Source organism: Balearica regulorum, chromosome 29 (genome assembly GCF_011004875.1).
Source record: "Balearica regulorum gibbericeps isolate bBalReg1 chromosome 29, bBalReg1.pri, whole genome shotgun sequence".
NCBI lineage: Eukaryota > Metazoa > Chordata > Aves > Gruiformes > Gruidae > Balearica > Balearica regulorum.
Window position 1 is genome coordinate 2621702 of NC_046212.1, and position 21306 is coordinate 2643007.

Below are 21306 nucleotides of genomic sequence, written 5' to 3' on the forward strand. Positions count from 1 at the left end.
GTCCTCCCACGCGGTTTGCGTGGGGATATGACCGAGGGGACACACACACACACACACACACACACACGCGCGCTTCGTCCCACCGCAGCCGACACGCGTGGGCAGGGAGCCGACCCCCCCACGCGCGGCCACGCGTGGCTCTTTGTGCCGCCCCCCCCCTCCCTCGACGGGGCGGGCACGGCGGGGGGGGGGACACGTGACCCCGCCTTTAATGGAAGGTGGGAGGTGGGGGGGAGAAGCAGACAACCAATGAGCGTCGCGGCGGGGTCACGTGGGCGGGGACACGTCGGGGCGGGGGGGGCCTCGGGTGGGCGTGGCCGCGGCGGATTTCTTAATGGAGCGGCGGCGGCGCGGCGGTGGCGCATGCGCACGCGGCGCCGATATGTTGGGGGGGTCGCGGGGCGGCGGGGCGCGGCGCGGAGCTTCCCCCGACGGCGGCGGCGGCCGAGGAGGAGGAGGAGGAGGAGGAAGAAGAGGAGGAAGAGGCGGCGGAGGAAGAGGCGGCGGCGGCGGGAGCAGCGCGGCATGACATGACGGCACCGCTCGGGCTCCCCCCGCGTTGGCCCGACGGCCTCGCCTGCCGCTGCGAGGACGCCCCGCGGGAGAAGAACCGAATGGAGGGGTTGGGGCACTGCCGGGAGATGCTGCCCCACGCGGGACTCGCCGTTCCCACCGCCCCACCTCCCCCACCGCCGCCGCCGCCGCCGCAGGGAACCGCGTACGCTGAGCTGGCGGCCGCCGAGCCCCCTCGGCAGTGCCCGTCGGGGGCGGCTTCCAGCGCGGCGCTGGGCTACGGTTACCCCTTCGGTGGGGGCTACTACGGCTGCAGGTTGTCCCACTCCCACGGAGTCAACTTGCAGCAGAAACCCTGCGCCTATCACCCCGGGGAGAAGTACCCCGAGGCCGGCGGGCCCCTTCCCGGCGAGGAGCTGCCGTCGAGGGCCAAAGAATTCGCCTTTTATCCCGGTTTTCCCAGCTCCTACCAGGCGGTCCCTGGCTATTTGGACGTGTCGGTGGTACCGGGGCTCGGTGGTCACCCGGAACCGAGACACGACGCTTTGCTTCCCATGGAAGGTTACCAACACTGGGCTCTTTCTAATGGCTGGGACGGGCAAGTGTACTGCTCCAAAGAGCAATCGCAGTCTGCACACCTCTGGAAATCACCTTTCCCAGGTAGGCTGCTCCCGGGAACCGGCGTGCTCGCCTCCTTCCCGACCGCCAGCTCCCACCGGAGGTGGGGATGTGCGTGTGTGCGGATGAGTGTGCATATATATATACACACATATGCGGATAGATACGTGTATGCCTGTATATGTAATTAAAGGGAAAGAAATGGCTCTGGAATGCCTCCCGTGCAAGGCAATGTGTATGAACATGTATGGGAAAGAAGGTGAAGCAATCATTTCTGAATCAAAATACACGCCGTGAGCTTGCTTGGAAAGTAACTTTGCCGTTGAATTCTTCCCTTTCTTCTCTCCTCCCTCTCGTTGCCTCACCTAAAAAGCGTCTCTCGGTGCTTTTCTCTTCATTTTCCCTAAATGCAGAAAGCTTAAAAAGGGGGGAATAAAATAAACCCTTTCTCTAGTGGTTCAGTCGAATGAGAAGTGTCGGGAGCCGGGACAGTAAATCATATCACAATTACACACAATTATAGGAATAGGTGTCAAGTGACAAATGAATCTGTTTGGAGGAGAAGGAGGGAGGCAGAGGGGGGGGGGGGGGCTTCTCCTGCCCGACTGACAGCCGGGAAGGCAAAACCCCTCCCTGGAGCATCTTTTAGCCCAGCAAATCCCTCGTTCCCTTCCCCTTCTGGTCCCACCGGGCCCGGCCGGCTCCGTGCCCCGACGGCAGCGGCGTTGGGGGGGGGAGGAAGGTGATGGTAGGTGCTGCCTCCCGGTACCTCTCCCCAGCCTCCTTCCACCACCCCCCCCCCCAGTCCCAGCATTGGGTGGGGAAGGACGCAGGAGCCGGGGGGGGGGGGGGATGTGAGGGGGAAATAACGACAATAAATGGGGCGGGGGGAACCCTACAGCATCTTGGGTGGAGAGAAGGGACGGGGCGTTAGTCCTCGGGGGGAGCGGGGGGGGGCACATCGGTGTATGTGTTGTCCTTCTTCGGGACAAAGAGAGTCGGAGGAATGGGCTTTCTCGGGAGCTTTTTTTTTTTGGGGGGGGGGGGATTGGCGATGCGTTGTTGGCTGCATGATGGGGGGGGGGGGTTCTTGGGGGGGTTCCTCGCATTCAAGCTGTATTTTGGGGAGCTACCGCCCCCGCTGCTTTCCCTCCCCAGTGCCCGTGGCTCTGGTGAACCCCCCTGAAGGAGATTCCTGACCCCCACCACTGGCCTTTGCGGCACCCTCAGCACCCCAATCCCCCTCCTTCAAACAACCGGTCGCCCCCAAATCTCCCCCAGGGGCTCCCCAATTAACTCCTGTCAGCCATAATTGGGGCTGCGCTGCCTGCCGAGGAGAACTCGCCTCCATCTTCCTGCTCCAGCCAGCTGGGTCACACCTTTGCGGCGAGGAGCAAAGGTCACCCCCCCCCCCCATCACCACCACCACCCCCCTAGCAGGGGGCTGGGGCTGCCCGAAAGTTTGGGGGAACCTCAGGTCGTCCCCCCCCCAGTAGAGGGGGTGAAGATGCTCCCCACATCCCTGCTGAACCCGCTCCCAACACCCCCTTTGCAGAGCACAGAGCATCTCCCCCTCCTCACCCCACGCAAAAGCCACAGCGGGGAGGGGGCAGATGTTATTCTGGGGGGGGCAGATGTTATTCTTGCTGGGTTCCCCCCCACCCACGTCACCCAGGGGCTTTCTGGGCTGCACCAAGCCGGCGGGAGGGGCTGGGGTGCGGGGGATGCACTTGTCTCTGCACCGGGCTCGGGGGTCCGCATCTGCGGGGATCCCCGAGAAGATTTGCTGCTGGGGGAGGAAAAAATAAGGGGGAGGGAGAGAGAAATAAATAGGAGAGAAGCTGCAGATATTGTCCAAAATCTACCCGTTTGGAAGGTGCCTTTGATTAGCCACGTACATTAGCGTGCGGGTTGACTCGATGCTCCTTGTTTATCAGCGTGGGCAGTGTCGCCAAGAAAAACAGGCTTTCACCAAGGGAATTAGGAATATTGTGTTATTACTACTATTATTCCCCTCGCTGGATGCGTTTTCTGCCGGCCTTGTCTTTTTTTTCCCTCTCTCTTTCTCCCTCCTTCCCTTCGCTCTCATTCCTCCACTCTATTCTCCTTTTTCCCCCCTTTCTTTCTCTCCCCGACGTGCACACCCCCCTCTTCCTCTCTTCCTTACGTTGTTTGTGTTGATTTTTTTTTAATTATTTTTTTTTTTTTTAATAAATCCAGACGTGGTCCCCTTACAACCCGAAGTCAGCACCTATCGGAGGGGACGAAAAAAACGGGTCCCTTACACCAAAATCCAGCTGAAGGAGTTGGAAAAGGAGTACGCGGCCAGCAAATTCATCACCAAAGAGAAAAGGAGGAGGATTTCGGCCACCACCAACCTGTCCGAGCGCCAAGTGACTATCTGGTTCCAGAACCGGAGGGTCAAGGAGAAGAAAGTGGTGAGCAAATCCAAGACAGCGCATCTCCACGCCACCTGACAGAGGATGACTTTGGAGGAGGAAGGGCAAGGAAAAGGAAGCAAAAAGCGTAAATATTTATCTGGTAGTTTGTATGATAACACCATCGGGACTCTGCTGATTCCAAGTCATTATTTAAAAGAAAAAAAAAAAAAACATAAAAAAAAAATCGACATTCACAAATGCCCACGCGCATCCCCCCCCCCCCAAAAAAAAATCCACCGACCGCATCTTTGATTTATCCCCCTGTCCCGCTCTGACTGTGAAAACCCCAGTTTTGCTCTGAGAAATCCATCGATAAGGTTAAACCGTGTATATTTTTTAAAAGAAAATAATAATAAGCTAAGAGTGTAGTTACGTTAAAGCAGAGAGGAACTCTGAATGTCGCCCTGTAACGCTGTATAGTCCGACCCCCCTCGCCAGTCTTTCCTATCTCGGGCCATTTCACCCACCGATGTAGAAATGTATGGAGAACCTATGGCAAAGTTGCATCAGCTTCGTATTTTCTCGGCACTAGGGACCGAAAATAAGAAATAAGGCTGCTATTGTGGGAAGAAAACCATCGCTCGGTATCGCTTAACTATCCCAACCACTGATTTTAGGTCCTAGATGGAAATGAGTTGCTGCACGAGACTGTTTTGGGTATGTTCTCATGAGGGTTTCTATATCTCTGCCGTAAAACTGGAATGTCTGTTCTCCGCTGACAAGATGGAAAATGCACAATATTGTCTTTGGGGTTTGTTTCTTTCCCTCTCTAAACCGGCTAATTATCGACAGTGTTCTTTGGATATGTAAAAGCATCTTTTTTTTTTTTTTTTTAATGTCTTGTATATGTATATAATATTGTGGTGTCCAGATAAAATGTACCGACTGCAGATGACATTTCTTAAAAATAAATTTCTTTTTTTTGTTGTTGTTGTTTTGCCTTGAGGAGAGGCTCTTTGTGCACCTCTTTGTAGCCCTGTGCCTCTCCCATCCCTCCCTCCAGCCCTCTCCTCTCCCCACCACCGCAAATACAGCCCGGGCGGAACCTCCGCAGAGAAAGGATGGGGGGAAAAAAAAAAAGGGGGGCGGGAAATCCAGCAAATTTGGGCAGAAACCGCTTAATAAGGGGCTCCCCGGAAGATGCCAAGGGCATGTCCCCAAGGAGGGTTGTACCCAGGGGGAGTAAAAAGCGGAGAAAATAAATTGAACCAACTGAGCGCTCTTTTTTTTTTTTTTAATTTTTTTTTTTTTCATTATTATTATTTCTTTTTGTCCTTCTTTTCTTCCCCCCGCAATTACCCCGGGTGAAAACGCGATGACTTTTCCGGAGACGCTTCTAATCTCTTTCAATCTCCCTCCCAAAGGACGCGTTTCGCTAAACCTGTTTGACTCCAGCTCCGGCCCCAGATAAAAATCTCCCAACCTGCCCTCGCCCCGCCGCGGCCCTCCCGGCTCCGCGCCCGCGGAACTTACGCGGCCCCGAGCCGGCCAGGGCAGCTCGGAAAGAAATACGAGAGAGGAAATTGTTTCCATCGGCGGATTACAATCTACCTTAATATCTGCTGGATTTAATCACCTCGTTAAATGATCAAAAGGGGAGGGGAAGGGGGGGGGGGGGGAAAGGCTTTTAAAGGGATGTGACCTAAAACAATGTTATTGCGGGTTAAATTTGCATTGAGTGTGTGCATATATTTATGTGAGGGGGCAGATAGAGCAGGCACAAGCTATAGAAAGCTATATGAAAAAAAAGATTAGCGTTGGTGTCCACAGAAAAACGCTAGGTGTTCAAGCTGATATGCATAAGTGCGTATATATATAATATATATACACATTTATACGAAGGTGTATGATGGCATGTGCATATAACCGTGTATTTCCGTTCTTTTTTTAATGATCTAGGCGTCGGCGTATATATATATTTTATATATCTGTTACATGTATGCGTACGGGGCTTGATGGTGTGCATGTAATTTATATAAGTCTGGGTGTTAAGGCGCTCTGTGTAACTCTGTCTGTCATATATAACAACGTATCTATACCCTCTCTATAAATTTATATATATATATATGCAAGTGCACCCCTCTACATTATTTTATGAAATGGTGGGTAGATAATAGGTGTGTTATATATATAAATTTATATATACGTATGCAAGTGCAGCTCTCTATATTATCGTACGAAGTGGTGCGTAGATCTCATTTACGGTCTGGAGCAGTGTGTACGTATGGCTGTACGTATAGCTTTATAAATGCGTCTAAAAGATAGATACTCAGGGTGTGTGTATGTATAGCGTCTCTCCGCGAGTTCAGTGCGATGACAGAGTTTACCCTATGGATCCCATACCACTACCAGGAATACCGGGAAAGCCCCATATGGATTTGGATGCTTCCCGGAGTGATTCCCAAATCTCCGGAAAGGTGGGATGCTGCTTTGTCTAATACCGGGAATGGGGCGATCCGGGGGCTGGATCCTCTCCTGCCAGCTCCCCATCCCTTCGGGGGTGGGGTGGATGGGGGGGGGGTGTGCTGAAAAAAAAAGGGGTCCCCGATTTCTCCCCCCTCCCTGCCCAGTCCCTGATTTATCCGAGTGCGAAGCTGATGAGCGGAGAAACCCGGGGTTGATCTGATGGTGTTTCCTGCAATGATTTTGGAGAACTTCAGTAGTTGAGAAGCCCCGGCAGAGCTTTAATTCTTCTTCTTTTAACTATTTTTAAAAGACGCTTAGCTAGGAAATACCGCAATACCTGGAGAAACCCATCGCTGGATTAAGTTGTTGGTAAAACCTACCCCAACCCACGGGACTCACGAGAATATATGTTTTGGGTGTAAAAAAAAAAAAAAGCTCTTAAAAAAAAAAACCAAAACAAACCTTGCTGTGTGTGCAGACACTGCAATGCCTGAGAACAACTCCAGGCAAGCCCAAATCCGACATCCCGACAGCGAGTGTGTTCTTCGCTGTGGCTTTATTCCTCCTCATTGTACCTGAATTTCACCAGGATTTTTTTGGGGGAAAAAAAAAAAAAAAAAAGTTGATGAAACTGAGGTTATTGGACGAAGGTTATTGGAGGGAGTGAGGGGGTATGGATAAATACTTTTATTTTTTGTTTACGGGTGTGGGTAATTGAGCCCAAGTTATTCAGGGAGTCTCCAGTTGTTGAAGTTTTTGTCAATTGTGGTTGAATTTTGTTGGAAGGAGATTGGGCTGTCCGTGTGTCTGTTTGTGTGTCGGTCTCTGTTTCAAACAGCGTGGGAGGAATTAACAGGGAGGGCGGGAGGGAGGGGAGAAAACAAACGCAAAACCAAAGGAGAAACAAGAAATTCATTCATTGCACTTCAGGGCACCAAGGGTAGTTGATGGTCTCGGTTGGCAGATAATGGCTAGCCCATGAAACCAGGGGCTCTCCTACCAGTGCCCACCTTTCCCATGATATTTGAAAACATCCTTCTTTTTCTGTGCCGCCCGACCCCTCTCCATCCTCCCCTCGGGGGCTGTACCACCGCCCGAGAGCCGGGAAGGCGCACGGGATGCAGGCAGGCGATGCTGAGGTGCCGGCTGGAATTATTTTGGGGGGGGGGGGGGTGTGTGTGTGAAGGGATGTAGACCCGAGGGAATGGGCACCCCGTCCCCGATGTGGGTTTGGAAGGGGCGAGGTCAGGATTGGACCCTCAGGGGCAGAGAGGGAACCCGGGAGCTCCGGATGGACAAACCTTCCCCTTCCCTCCGCACACATCCACGGACACTTGGTCCTTCCTTTAATCCCGGCGGTTTGGTGAAAAAAAACCCAAATGTCGGGGCTGATCGGATAAAAATAATATTCCCACTTAATTTTTGAGAGAAATCCTTCCTGCCGATCCCAGACACGGTTGATTTGGGTTGGTTGTTGGGGGTTTTTTTTCCAGAAGAAGGGCAAAATATAATCTACAGCTCAACTTCCGCGGTCATCCTCTTCCAAGAGCTTTGGAGGAGGCACTTGCCCGGAGGAGAAGAAATTAAAATAAAAATTGTGTACGCACACGCAAAACCCGCGGAACAGCTCGTTATTTCCCCGCTGAAGTTCCGCAGCCGCGGAAGCCGAGCTCCCCCGGACGTGACACCCCCCCCCCCCACCAGGAACACAAATCCAATTAATTTCTACCTTTTCCCACTTATTTCTTCACACCTCCGTTGGGAAATGGCATTGGGAATCACTTGCTTCTCTTTTCCTTGCTTATTTATCCATTAACGCCCTGCCCGTAGCTCGCTGGGTATTAGGTCAGCGGGCCGTGACGTCACTCCTGTATTACCCTTGACCGTGACTAGGCGTTGTTTGACCTTGACATCACGAGCTGCGGGGATAATAAGCGAGGGGACCCTCACCCTTGATCTTCTCGGCACCAGCCAGCCCCAAGCAGCACCCGCTCCTGTTTACAGATAAACAAGGTGTTATTTGAAGTCTAGACAGGCGGGCTAATGGCCAACAATAAAGCCCTGAAAAGGAAGTTTCCCAAGTTTAGCCTTTTCTTTCCTTTGTATCGAGGACTTTGAATAACTTCCCAACCGCAGCCTTTATGGTAAAATCCCGGACAAGGGATTTCCCTCGCCCTTCTTTTTTTTTTTTTTTTTTTTTTTTCCCCTGCCATTTTCTTCTTTTTTTCCTCTTTTTTCTTTTAGCTTGCTTACATTTGCATAATTATTTTTCCCAATGCCTTTTTTAAAGAATAACTTCCCAATCTGAAGGGGGAATTCTGCTCTCTCAACCCTGTGCTCAGTGCAGAGGTGAGTATAACTCTTGCCGGTTAACTTTCTATTTGTTGGTCTTAAAAAAAAGGCGATTTTTTTTTTTCCCCCTGTTAGCAGCGAAAGAGAAGAGACTTTTAAAGGCTTTGCCAAGAAATTATTTCTTAAGACACTGACAGCCAACACGGTGTGTGTACACACATCACACAAACTCCTACAGCACTGCTGGTTCCTCGCTTATAAATCGCCTTGCCTACGTGGTTCAGCACATTTTTGGGAAAGCCCCGTGTTTATGGGTATTTAAGAATTATATCCAGCAAAATGTCGTGTCTCTTGTCGCCTCCACTTCGGGGGGAAGCTGCTGCCTGGCAGGGAGCTCAGCTGGTTCAGCCCACAGTTGGACCAGCCGTGGGTTTAATAAACTCCCTTTCCTCCCCACCACTTTCTCTTCCTTTACAAGGAACATTCAATAAGTGAGATCGCGCTTTTCAAGCTCTCCAATTGCGATCTGCTCAAGTGTCGTGAATTCTAGACCATTAACGGGTTTGTTGTTAGAGTTGTTGGGGGGTTTTCAGCCCTCCAAGGGAATTACAGTACGAAACGCCACTTCTCACCCAAAACAGAGCTGGCGGACAAAGCAAACTTCCCTAAAGTTGGGACTAAACCTTTGCCTTACAAAGGATGCAGGCATCAGTTTACATTAATTTAATAGGAGGAGAAGATCCTCTGCTGGCAAAGCTGGGGGAAAATATAATGATATTCCAGGCATTTAACTATTCCCTGCACCGAGGCTGGGACCTGCCTTGGTTAAAACTGAAAGCTGCCCCAGATGATTTGTATATTGGATGAGCTGAAGTGTCGTAGACGTTTTTATTCGCATCCATTTACCACTTTTCCATGTTATTTTTTTTTTTAACCAGCTCCTACGTATTCCATTTTACTACCTTCTTATATAGATAGATATATAAGGTGTCTTGTACACTTATATATCTATAAGGTGGCTATAGACATGCATTTTCCACATCAGAAAAAGTAGCCGGGGGAGGTTTCAGTGATATATAGCTAAGCCCAACTAACAGTTCTGTGGGCTTTCCAAAGCCTGTCTATACTTTATTCCCCGTGTCATGTATCTATATATTTATTCTCAATACTTCCTTTTTTGACCCTGGCAGCTAACTTCTCGTTAGAGTCACCGCAACTCCTTACAACTCCCAACCAGTTTGGGGTAAAATTCGGTTGAGCAGAAAAGCTGAGCCATGACGGGATCTGTTTTTCCAACCTGCAGACGCACAAGGAGATCTTTTAATTTGCTTTTTTTTTTTTTTTTCCTTCCCTTTTCCAGGCAGAAAGATGCAATAGATATGTTGCAGACTATTTTTGCCCTATGGGGGTTAAATCTCATGGTCTTTTCTGGGAGAAAACTGAAAGTGGGGCTAAGTCCTTCCCATCTGAAAAGTAAATATTTTGCTGGGGCCATTTTTATTGACTTTATTGTTATGATTTTTATTTTAAGAGACCAGGCTAGAGGGGTGGAGGAGAAAGACCCTGTTTCAAGTGGGTTCCCCGGGCTGTGCAGGGGGAAGATGAAATGCGGGAGGAGGGGAAGGGGAAATTTTATTTCTCACGCTTGGTAGAGAGAGGTTGCGATGGTGCAAAACGGGAAGAGGAGGAAGGGAGGAGCGCAGGGATAAATCCCCCAAACAGGGGAGGGGGGGGGAAAAAGGGCAAAGCACAGAAAAGTCAACCCCAAACTTGGGGTTGTTGTTTCCCCCGTGCAGTGAGTGATGCTCATCGAGACAGTCATTAGCATAAGATGTCGATCCTATTCACTACACTAGACAGTGACCTTGAACTGAGACGTTGCAATCTTGCTCTTCCAGCGTCTTTTTCTCTCTCTTTTGTGAGTGTTGGGTTGGGGTTTTTTGATTTTTTTTTTTTTTTTTTTTTGGTTGGGTTTGGGGTTTGGGTTTTTTCCGGGGGCTGTTTTTTTTTTTCCCTGCTCCCATGGGCAGGGATCTTCTCCCGGCTTCTTCCCACCAGCATTTCCCGAAAGCTGCCTGTGTAACTCCTAGAGGTGGGGGGCAAAAAAGAAGAAACCCTCCCCGAGGATTATTAAATATCGGCGTCGAAAAGGTCTCTCTACCTGAAAACTGGGATTCCTGCAAATGGGGAAAGACTCAGAGATTTTTGTTTTTGCTGGGCTGGGCAACTTTTTTTTGGGGGGGGGGGGGGGGGAGGAGGAGAAACACCGCCGGGGGAAAAAAAAAAAAAAAAAAAAAAAAAAAGAAAGGGGGTTGCTCAAGGCAATTTGAGGTAGAAATCGGGGTATATTTTTGGAGAGCCGGCGCTCGGGGTGGGTTGTGCACGAAGGAGAGTGCCTAAGGCGGCAGTGCCAGTGCCCCAGGCAGGAGGACTCGGCTCAGCCTTTCGTTTTTAAGCACCGCTCAGCCTGCGCTGAGCATTAGAAAAGCCCAAGCGCTCAACCTGAACTGGGAAATGCATTTTTAATGGGGATGGAATTCCCGGGGAAACGCTGCAGTTTTGCTCCAGAGTCTTTAGGATTTTTTTTTTATTATTATTATTTTTTCCCTCTTCCATGGACCTGCTGTCTGCTTGCAGCAAGAGCAGCGCTGAGCTGGGGAGCCCTGTTGAAGGCCACCAAGAGCAGGGAGTTACTCTCCACGCTGTGCATCGCTTAATATATTTCTGAGCACGGCTGTAGCATTTCCCAGCTCTAAAAAAAAATTAAACAAAAAAAAAAACCCCACACCAAACCACCACACTAATAAATAAAGGAACCGGGGGTGTTTTTCTCCCTCTCCCTTGCTGTGATGCCCACGCTGACATTATCCCTCCACGCAGGACTCCAGCGCGTAGTTTGTGGTTCACTTGCTCCGCAGCTCAGCCCTGCAGCTGCCTCCCCAAATATTTCCTTGGAGGTAAACGTGAAATTGTATTAATTTTTTTGTTTCACCCGGCCAAAAAAAATTTAAAAAAAAAAAAAAATCAAATTGAATAAAGAGGAGAAACCCCAAATACCCGGAGACTCCTCTGGAGGAAAATTGTAGTTTCCCAAGGTCCGGTGGAAAACAAAGCCGTGCAACACCCGGGCACGTCTTATATGGAGAATTTTGCACAGAAAAGAGCAAGGTAGAGGAAGGGTTTTCTTTAAAAAACCAGCAAACAAAGCCAATTCAGATGGCAACCTCCGGCGATCACGTGCTCATTTTTATATAAACTATTCCTCTCCACGCTTGCCCAGCGTTGAGAGCGCTTCTTCTTGCAGCGAGAAGACACTCTTGGAGAAATTGCAAGCAGCTTTTTCACTTATACCTGCAGGGAGAAAAATTCCTTGGCAAGGTTTTTTAAAAAAAAAAAAAAAAAAAAAAAAAGTGCTAAACTTTCATTCTAGCAAAATATTTCTAGTAGTCGTATTTCTTCCTTCGCAGGCAAAGCGTGTAGGAAGGTATGCACGTATCTCTGCAAGGTATGTATGTAGCATATCCATAGATGTGCCAGGGAGAAAGAGGGATGGGAAATGTGGAAAATAGGTTTTCCACCTTCGGGAGCTGTCCATGGAAGACGAAAAAGCACCTAAATGAGTTATTTTATTGGCACCTGATTTTTTTTTTTTTTTTTTTTGCAGGGCTGGGAGGGGGGTTAGCTGAAGCCCCCGTGTTTTGCCAGCCGAGGGGAAAAAAAAAAAAAAAAAAGACTTCATCCTTGAGAAATATATAAAATATTGGAGAGGGAGGTTGGTTGCTGGCTGGAAAGGCAGCAGTTGGGGAGGTGCGGCTGCACCCGCCCGGCTCAGCCTCCGCGGAGCGCCTCCGCCCCCGCGCAGTGGTTTTACCTCTACAGGAATATTTACGGTACTTTGCAGAGTCAACCTGGCAAGGGGAGCGCTTGGGAGTTGCTTAAGGCAGGGAGGAATGCAAAGCCATGCAAAAATCCAGCAAACGGGGTGGGCATTTTGGGTTCTTAAAGAATAAAAAGGAGGGGGAAGGAGCAAGGGGAGGAAAAAAAAAAAAAGAGAGAGTGAAGAAAAAAAACCACTCCAAGACAATAATCTAAAAACACCCTCAAATGTCTTTGCGTGTTCCGGGTTTCCATACAATGCACCTTTTCCAGTATCTTTTTTTTTTTTTTTCCCCTTCCCACAACGCATTTATTTTGCACTGCAAGAAGCCAATATTGATTCCCCCCCCCCCCCCTTTTTTTTTTTTCATCCCTTGTATTCCTTTGCAGCAGCTCTGTTCAGTATGACCAGGAGAAGCCGATGGGTGGGAGGGAAGAAGAGCTCTGTAGTGTTACGAGGGCAGAATATATTGCTATAAGGTGGCGAGGAACCAGCTCTGTGTGTATGTGTGTGTGTGTGTACCTCTGTTTCCAGGGGTGGGGACCAAAGAAATGTGGGGGAGGACTAGAATTGTTATTCTTTCCCAGAAACGAAGCAAAAAAAAAAAATAAAATTTCAACACTCATTCTATACGTGTGCGCGCCTTGGTGCATATGGAATATATACCGGGTAAATTAAGGCTATATATAGTCGTGTTCTTCTGGCTGCTTTATTCGACACAGATCATTAATAAAAGCAATTGAGGATTGTTAAAAAAAAATCTTCCAGCTCTTCTTGAGAGAGTGGCAAGAGCCTGGGAAGAGGCTGCGTTTCCCCAGCCCATGACAAAGCCACCAAGTCCGAGAGGAGGGGAAAGAAAATGATAATAATAATCATAAAAAAAAAAGAGTAGAAAAGGTCGCAAATAGCCTCCAACTCTCCCATCCCACCGCGCGTAAATATGAGCCTGTTGCGGGCACCATCATTCGTCTCCTTAAAAAGCCCGTAAACTTTATATGACACAATATCTAATAGTAATTTATTGGGGAGATATTGTAAATTCGAACTGTTTTAGTTAATAAAGGAGCTAATTAATGAGAACCAGCCTCGCTTTTGCAGATGGTGGAGGGCTCCGAAGTGTTGCCGAGGGAGGGGCGCGCAGCGGTTTTGGGGCAAAACCCTCTCCTATCGATTATTTGATGCTAAATATGACATTTTAGGGCGCTTCGAGCTTCTCAAGCCAGCACTGGGAGCCGTTGCTTTTTTTTTTTTTTTAATAAAATACTTTATAGGATTTTTTTATGATTTTTTATGATGGGGGGGGGTGAAGAAGGCCGGGGGGGGGGGGAAGAAAAGGCGTAAAAAGGCGGAACTTGCTGTTGTGTTTTGTCTCGGCTGCCAGGGGAGGGGAGGGTCCCCCCCCTCCCTCCCAGCGCAATTTGGGGCTCACGTGACCCCCCCGGACCAATGGGGCCGAGCCGTCGGTTTAACTATGTTTAATGTCAGATAGCAATAAAGTAGAAGCTTTCGGTCAGGCCCGCGGAAATGGGCGAGCACAACCTCCTTAATCCCGGCTTTGTGGGACCTCTGGTGAACATCCACACGGGAGACACCTTCTACTTCCCTAATTTCCGTACCTCCGGAGGGCAGCTGCCCGGTTTGCCTTCCCTCTCTTATCCCCGACGGGATAACGTCTGCTCCCTGCCCTGGGCATCCTCGGAACCCTGCAACGGGTACCCTCAACCCTACCTGAGCAGCCCCGTCTCCATTAACCCTTCCTTCGGTAGAGCCTGCGACCTCGCCCGGGTGGAGGAAAGCAAATGTTATTACCGGGAAACCTGCTCCGAAAGCACCGGGCTCAAGAGGGAGGAGAGGGGCAGGGACAGTGCCTTGCTGCCCCTCGAATCCAGCCTCCCCAATGGCATGGGGGGCAATTTCAGCAAATATGACTATCCGACCAGCGAGGCGGTACCCCACGACCCTCCGTCCTGCCAGTCCTTGGAGTCAGACTCCAGCTCTTCCTTGCTCAATGAAGGGAATAAAGGCACGACCGGAGAAGCGGGGGGTTTGGTGTCCCCCCTGAACCAAGGCAGCACTTTAGGCAACGGTGGTAAGACCCGGGAAAGGGGTGGGTGGGGGGTGTCTTGGGGCTGGATTTGGCCGTTTTGGGGGTTGGGGAGAGGGTTTGCTTGGAAACTTGCCGGCTTGGGGCTCCTTCGTGGTGTAATTCATGGGCTCAGCGATGGGAAGCGGCGTGTCTATGTGTGCTGAGACCACTAGGGGTAGCACCGAAATCCCTAATGTTTTATTAGGTGGTGCTTCTTTTAAAAGAAAAGGCTATAAACATGTAAATATCCCATAAAAAAAGAAAAAAAAAAAAAGAAAAAAAAAAAAGGAAGAGAGAAAGAGACGCAGAGAAGGGTGGTGGTTGCGCATCCCTGCCCGGCGTGGAGGGCTGGCGGAGCGTCCAGGAGCTTTTTGGGGACATCGCAGAGGTGTGTCTGCCCGAGGGAAGGGGGAAGAAGGGGGGGGATGCTTAAACACACCCCACCCGACCTTCGAGGTTGGCGTTGGGGTGGGGGTTTCTCCCTGTTAGCGGGGCCGAAGCGAAGTGGAGCCCCTCCCGGAGGGGTTCCCCAGGCTTGTCACCCGCTCCCTGCCCGTCCTTTGCTCCGTGCCCCGGTTATAACGCTCCCCACCTTTCCCTTCCTCTGCCTCCTGTGCCCGCCCCACGCATCACCCGTGGGAGGCAGCTGGGAGCATCCCTAAGCACCCACCGCCAGAACAGTGGGGGACAGTGGGGACAGCGGGGCCACCAGCGAGGTGCAGAAAGGGGTGCTGGGGGTGCCCCCTTTTTAAGAGGAGGGTTGGGGTGGGGTAGGGTTTTGTTTTTTTTTTTTTTTTTTCCTTGCCAAGTGCTCAACTCTCGCTCCCCCCTTTGCCAGGTGCTCCTTGGTACCCGATGCACACACGGTCCCGGAAAAAACGAAAACCCTATTCCAAACTGCAGCTGGCAGAGCTGGAAGGGGAGTTTATGGTCAATGAATTCATTACTCGCCAAAGAAGGAGGGAGCTCTCAGACCGATTAAACCTGAGCGACCAGCAGGTGAAGATCTGGTTCCAGAACCGACGTATGAAAAAGAAAAGACTCCTCCTGAGAGAGCAAGCCCTTTCTTTCTTTTAAAGTTTTAAAAGCGTCCGTGTCGGGTATTAAAAAAAAAAAAAAAAAAAAAAAAAAAAAGCAACAACAACAACAACAGAAAAAAAAACCCCACAGACTCTCTAGCGTTCACCCGAGCTCCCGGGACTTTACCTGCTCACTCTCGACCCCCCCCACCCCTCCCTACCCAGATATCAATGAATAAAGAAATAATATTAATAAATAACCAAGTTTCCCTTAAAATATGAAACCCGACAGCGAGGAAAAAAAAAAAAATAAATAAAAATAATGCATCTTCTCCGTCGAAACCGCGGGGGCACAGACGGCTTCCAAGAGATGCTCGGCGGGCTGAAGGGGAGGTTTTGAGTGCGACTTTAGCCGCTTTGCCTTTGCCAACAGCACAGGTAGGGTTTCCGTGCAGCGCCGGGCACCGTCGGAGCCGTCGGGGGCCGCCGGTCCCGTTTGTTCCCCCCGATCCCCCCCCCACCCCCCGACCCCTCTTCTACCCCCTCCCGGCTTCGGTTGGCGGCGAGCCCGGGCTTGAGGGTGATGGAGATGGATCCTGGAGCTTTTCCTGGGCTGCCACGCAGGGGTTAGGGCTGGGTTGGTGTTTAGTGGGAAGGCGGGAGGGGAAAAAGAGCAAAAATAAAGGAATAGAAGGGGGGAAAAAATAGGGAACGGGATGGGGGTATGTTGTCTTAAAGGACCAGCCCCGCATCCTTATGGAAGATGCTTTTTTCTTCTTCTTCAGTGCACGGTGTGCCCCAAGATGTGTTTTTCTCAGTCTAAATTGGGGGTTTTGCGGCTGAGCAGTATCTCTAGGCTTAATCAGGATCTCTAGGAAGAGGGGAGAGACAAAGACTGTGTATATATCCGGTGTATATGGTATATATCTATATAATATATGAGGTATGTGTATCACGCTATGTCCCTATAGATATGAGGCTTTGATGCAGGCGGTGATGTTGTCCTCAACGCCAGAATATCACAAGGAGAAGGAAAAAGCGCACACGCATCCCTAGAAAACCCTCCCAGGAAAAAAATCTGCACTTCCTTCCACGTAAACTGAGCCTTTCGGAGATTTTTGGTTTTTTTCCCCTCTCTGAATTCACAGCGTTTCTCTGCACTACCCCAAAATTCTATCCTTTCTCTTAAAAAAAAAAAAAAAAAAAAAAAAAGTTTCTTTGCAACTACTCTGCTGACGGAGTATGTATGCTGTTTTGCTGTGTTTATTGATGGCAACATAGGAAAAAAAAAGGTAGAAAAATTCCCTTTCTTTTGTACCCTCTGGTGATAACAGCCTGTTGGAGTCTGAGGGAGTCGCATCTCTCCTTCCCTGGGATAACTCGGACGATCCGCTTTGTCGCCTGGGTGCTATTTGCTCAATTTAAAAAAAAAAAAAAAAAAAAAAAAAGAGAGAGATTGTGGGGTTTTAAAATGAAATCTGTCTCATTCAGCTGTGTCTCCCTTTCCCAGCTGCTCATCAGGTTAAAAAAAAAAATGCAGGTTTCTAGCAAGGGCGATGCTTTCTTGACCTCCCTAAAAAAAGTCCTGCTAGCTGCAAAATAGAGACAGCCCCATCTTTAAGAGGAAATTTCGATCTTTAGGGGTCGGGGAGGGGGGGATTTGGGCTCCCTAAACCCCCTGTCTGGCTTTTTTCCCTTTCAGGGCAGTAGAGAAGGGCCTGATAGGATGTGACGCGTTTTCTTTGTACGTGTGCTCGGATTTCCTGGGGAAAACCCACCAATTTTCGCGATTCCCTGGTCAGGTCTGTGTTCAAGGCACTTTTAGGCTGGGGGGAAGCGAGGCGGGGGGGTGTAAGGACGGGGGGGGGGCAGCAGGTTTAGGACCCTGGGGAGTTTTGCCTGCATGGGGAATTGTAATTCAGGTTAAAAAGTAGGGGGAAAAAAAAAATAGGAATTTTGAATCCAGGGAGAAGGGGGAGAAGGGGGCGGCGGTGGTGCAGCCCGGTGCTTTGCCACGCCGCGCTTTGCTCCATTCGTTTTATATCGGAGGGGGGGGATTAATTTTATGGCAAAGCAGCGTTTTCTGGGAAGGCTGGATGCTCACCACGTGCTCCCGCTTCCCCGCGTTCACGGTCATGACCAGCAGCGCCGAGGAATGCTTTTATTTACGAGCTGCAAAGGATGGAGCCGACTCCTTAAAAAAGGAGGAAAAAAAAAAAATAAATAAAATCCCTCCCTGGGCTAAAAGGAGCCTTTTCCTTCAGCTTTATTTTTGCAGGAGCATCCAGCAGATCCTCTTCCCTTCATCCCCATCCCTTCCCCGGCTGCTTCTCCTTATTCCCTCCCCCCCCCCCTTTTTTATTTTTTTTAATTATTTTTTTTAATTCCCAACCCGGGAAATGTCACAGCTTTATTTCCTTCCACTTATTTTTTGCAAGGAAAGACACCCCCACAACATCCCCCCCCCCCCATCATCAATACTGGTCTCTGGGCGAGGGTCCCCTTTTTCCCCCTCCTCCCACACAAAAGAACCGCCGATGAGGGTATCGCCTGTCGCGATGCTGTGCAATAAAGCCTAGGATGTGTTAAACCACACGTATCTATAGATATAATCTCTAGATGCTCCAGCTCGACCATGTGCAATTAAAAGAGGAAGGCGATATGGAGGAATGCAATGTCTGGGGGTGATTTTTGGGGGGTGGTTGTAGGGGGAGATTTGGGGGGGGGGGTATGGTCGTGGGGGGAAGATTTTGGGGGGTGGTTGTGGCTTTGGGTGCTTTTAGAGCACTTTATCGCTGTGTCGCGAGGCTGAGGGTGACTTCGGGCTGTGCAGTGTCGTGGGGACCGGGGAGGGGTGTAATTCCACGGGGAAAAAAAAAAAAAAAAAGGACCAAATCCACCCAGGTTTTGTTTAACCGAGCTCCCAACATCCCCCCACCCCGCAATGAGGGTGGGGATGGAGGCTGGATTTTGAGGAAGGTAGAAATGAGGGTGAGTTACGGTGAGATGTCAGAAATGCTGTGTTGGATTTCAATCCCACCATCCCCAAAAAACAAATCAATCCGTTTCGTTATTCTTCACCCACCGAGGGGCACTTGTATCCCCCGGAACATAATAATAATAATAAAAAAAAAACCCCAACCCAACAACAAAAAACCAACCCACCCCACCGTCCTCCCCAACACAAAGGCCAAGACACCAGCAGCAACCCCTAGAGAAAATGCCGAAGAAAAGGAAAATATATGCAATATTCTCTTCCAAATTGCTTTAAAAAGGTGGCTCGGTGGGGTTTCTGTTTATTCTGTGCTTGTTCTCCGTGTACGTGGTATCGTTTTTTCTGCTTGTATCCCCTAGTCTAGGTTATCGCGGTTGTTAACATGCATCCTTCGCAGTATAGTTCATATGTAATGTTTCTTACCTCAAGCTATTCTATGTAGGGTCTATGCAAATGTCTGTTATAGCACGTTCTGGCTTTATATAGTCATGTAAAAAGTTGCTTCACAATAATAATAATAATAAAAAAAATAATGTATTATTATGTGATTTCTTGATAATAAATAAAATTGCCCAAACATCTATTTGGTGATTTACTGTTTACTATTTAAAATTAGTATTAACTTGCAAGGTTAATAAAAGAGTAACAAAAAAATATATTGGCCAGCCTTGCCTTCTGTGGCTTATAGATCATCTTTTGGTAAAAAAAGTAATTAAATGAATGTGTAAAATGCGTTGTAAAAGGAAAGAAATATCGCTTGCTGCGTCGCTCTAAATATAATTAGAAAAATCCCGGGGAAACAAGAAGCATAAGTTAATCTCCAAATTGCTGGTTTAATGAGAGTTATAGTCGTGCGCGTAGCATTAATTGGAAGCAAAACTCAACAGAGATCCTATTTAAAAAAAAAAAAAAAAGAAGCTTAAATATGGACTAGTTGGGATTCTTTTGTCTCTGGTGGTGGGTACAGGGGGACTATACCTCTCCTGGAAGCATCTCCCTGCCCAAGGGGCTCCCACGGTCCCTAGGCACATATGGGAATGCCCTACGGATGGGTTTCCTTATAGATATAGGAAGCAGAGGAACGTCAAAGATATCCTGCGTATGACTTTAAGATGGGAATGAGACGTGAAAGCGCAGCTCTTAAATTGGAAATATATTAGACTGGGTTTAGATTCGGGCCTGTTGATGCTTATTGTTATGGTTATGGTTATTAGGACCAACGTTATTGCGTTTCTTCGGCGTAAATTCGCAGCAAATTCATTTAACGAGAGAAAAAAATAACCCCGTCAGGCCAATTTAAATAAATTAGATTATGATTTCCTCGATCTCTCTCCAAGCGGGTATTTATATATAATGGATTCTCTGCTTTTTCCTTGCGGGGAGATGCCATACACGTCTCAGAGGCAGGGGAAAAAGAAGCTTTTAGGAGATCGATATGGGATTTTTATTAAAGAAATGCCACAGGAAATCCTGATGGGGTCTATGGTGAATTAACTGATCCTTCCCTCAGTCCTGGCCATATCCAGCCCCAAGCCCAGTAACCCCCAGCTCAATCCACCCTCCATTCTGGGCACACTGGGAGCCACTGACCTGAGCCTCAGCCTGATGGAGTTCAGATCAGTTTTGCTGTAAAAAACACACGATGAGGATAAATTAATATTTTTTTTTCCCCAATTCCTCAGGAAGAATTCCCCAACACAGGGTGGATGCACTTGGGGTCTTCCAAAATTATAAAAGGATTCATCCAGTCCTGAGCAGTTTCTTTTCTTTTTTGTTTTCTTTTCTTTATTTTTCCCCAGGAGCTGCTGATTTGGACAGGAGAGGAGGAAGGAGAAACCCAAATATTTCTATGGGAATGGGCCCCACTTCTCCTTCCAGCAGCAAACCCCAACCATCCCTCCAGAGGGATTTCAGTTTGGGGATATGAAGAAGCAGTAGTTGGGGAAAGCTGCAGGGCTTGGGGTTTCTACAGAGTGAAAAAAAACCACGTTTTTCCTCTACTAGTTACTTTTTTGTACTTTATTTTTTTATTTTTTAACATGGGTGCACACACTCTCCCTCTGTTTCTCCTGCTCCAGGAGAATATATGTACACATCTAGCGTGCGAGCAAACTCAAGTTTGACTTTTATACACTTTTATTTCCCTCTTTCTATGTCCCTGCGCCAATCTGGCAGGAAAATGGGCAGGAGGAGGAATTATGCCTAACGGGTCTGAGTGCTATAGGGTGACATAAATTGTATATATTGTAAGTCGGTTCACCTTGAACAGGAATAGTTGGATTTCAAAGACATTCAAACACTCACGAAAATAGATAAAACTTATTTATTACCAGCGAGCGGATAGAACAAATTGTTGCTTCGCCATAAAATCTATATTATTTCTGGGCTGGTTTCTTTTATTCAGTAGCGTATTTCATTGCTCCGGCTTTAAAATGAATTCGTTAGCGAGGGGAGAAAACCCTCATCTCTTTAATTGCGAGGAATATTTCTACCGCTAATGACAAAGACCGAGGTGCTATTTCACAGCCACTGCAAAAATCGTAGAAAATATTAATGCGTGTGGGTTAATTTTAGGGATTTATTCCTGTTTCGGTACTTTCAGAGTATACTCAGTGGGGGAAATAGAACGTGTAGAGAAGGAATATAAAAAGGGTTTTGTTTTTTTTTTTTTCCTGAGGCAGGAGATATGTTCTCGACACCTTTGTGCCGAAGAAATGTTTGATTTCTTTGAACTCTCTCTGCCAAACCCGACCCGACTTAGCGCTGAGCTCATTTCAAAGCCATCACGAGCCGCTTTAAGCGAAGTTTAATCAGGCAGTGTGCGAGCAACACTGAAAATCGAGGCAGAAAGTCAAAATTCTTTTCTCCCGCTCCTCATTTTCTCACAACCCCCTTTTTCTGAGCCAAATCGGGGTGGGTTTGGTTTTTGGTTTTTTTTTTTTTTTTTTTTTACACCCAAATCCAGGCGGACCCAGAGGTGGTTTTAGCAGAAGGAAAAATAGGAAAAATTAAAAGTGCAGGAGAAAATAAACCCGGACACGCTGCTGACACCCAGGTTG

General features: G+C 48.6%; 2 protein-coding genes across 2 annotated transcripts; both read left to right on the forward strand.

Moving 5' to 3' along the window:
* Positions 1–530: 530 nt before the first annotated feature.
* On the forward strand, positions 531–3744 carry HOXC13 (homeobox C13). The gene is made up of 2 exons (XM_075737718.1): positions 531–1173; positions 3352–3744. Exons 1-2 carry the CDS (start codon positions 531–533, stop codon positions 3606–3608), a joined length of 900 nt encoding a protein of 299 aa, XP_075593833.1. The 3' UTR covers positions 3609–3744.
* Positions 3745–13671: 9927 nt separating this feature from the next.
* Positions 13672–15310, forward strand: HOXC12 (homeobox C12). Its single transcript, XM_075737974.1, has 2 exons — positions 13672–14236; positions 15072–15310. Exons 1-2 carry the CDS (start codon positions 13672–13674, stop codon positions 15308–15310), a joined length of 804 nt encoding a protein of 267 aa, XP_075594089.1.
* The last annotated feature ends 5996 nt before the right edge of the window (positions 15311–21306 follow it).

Coding starts and splice junctions, on each gene's coding strand:
- HOXC12 (XM_075737974.1), top strand. CDS start 13,672: ATGGGCGAGCACAACCTCCTTAATCCCGGCTTTGTGGGACCTCTGGTG. Junction 14,237..15,071: donor CAGCACTTTAGGCAACGGTG/GTAAGACCCGGG, acceptor CCCCTTTGCCAG/GTGCTCCTTGGTACCCGATG.
- HOXC13 (XM_075737718.1), top strand. CDS start 531: ATGACGGCACCGCTCGGGCTCCCCCCGCGTTGGCCCGACGGCCTCGCC. Junction 1,174..3,351: donor CTGGAAATCACCTTTCCCAG/GTAGGCTGCTCC, acceptor TAATAAATCCAG/ACGTGGTCCCCTTACAACCC.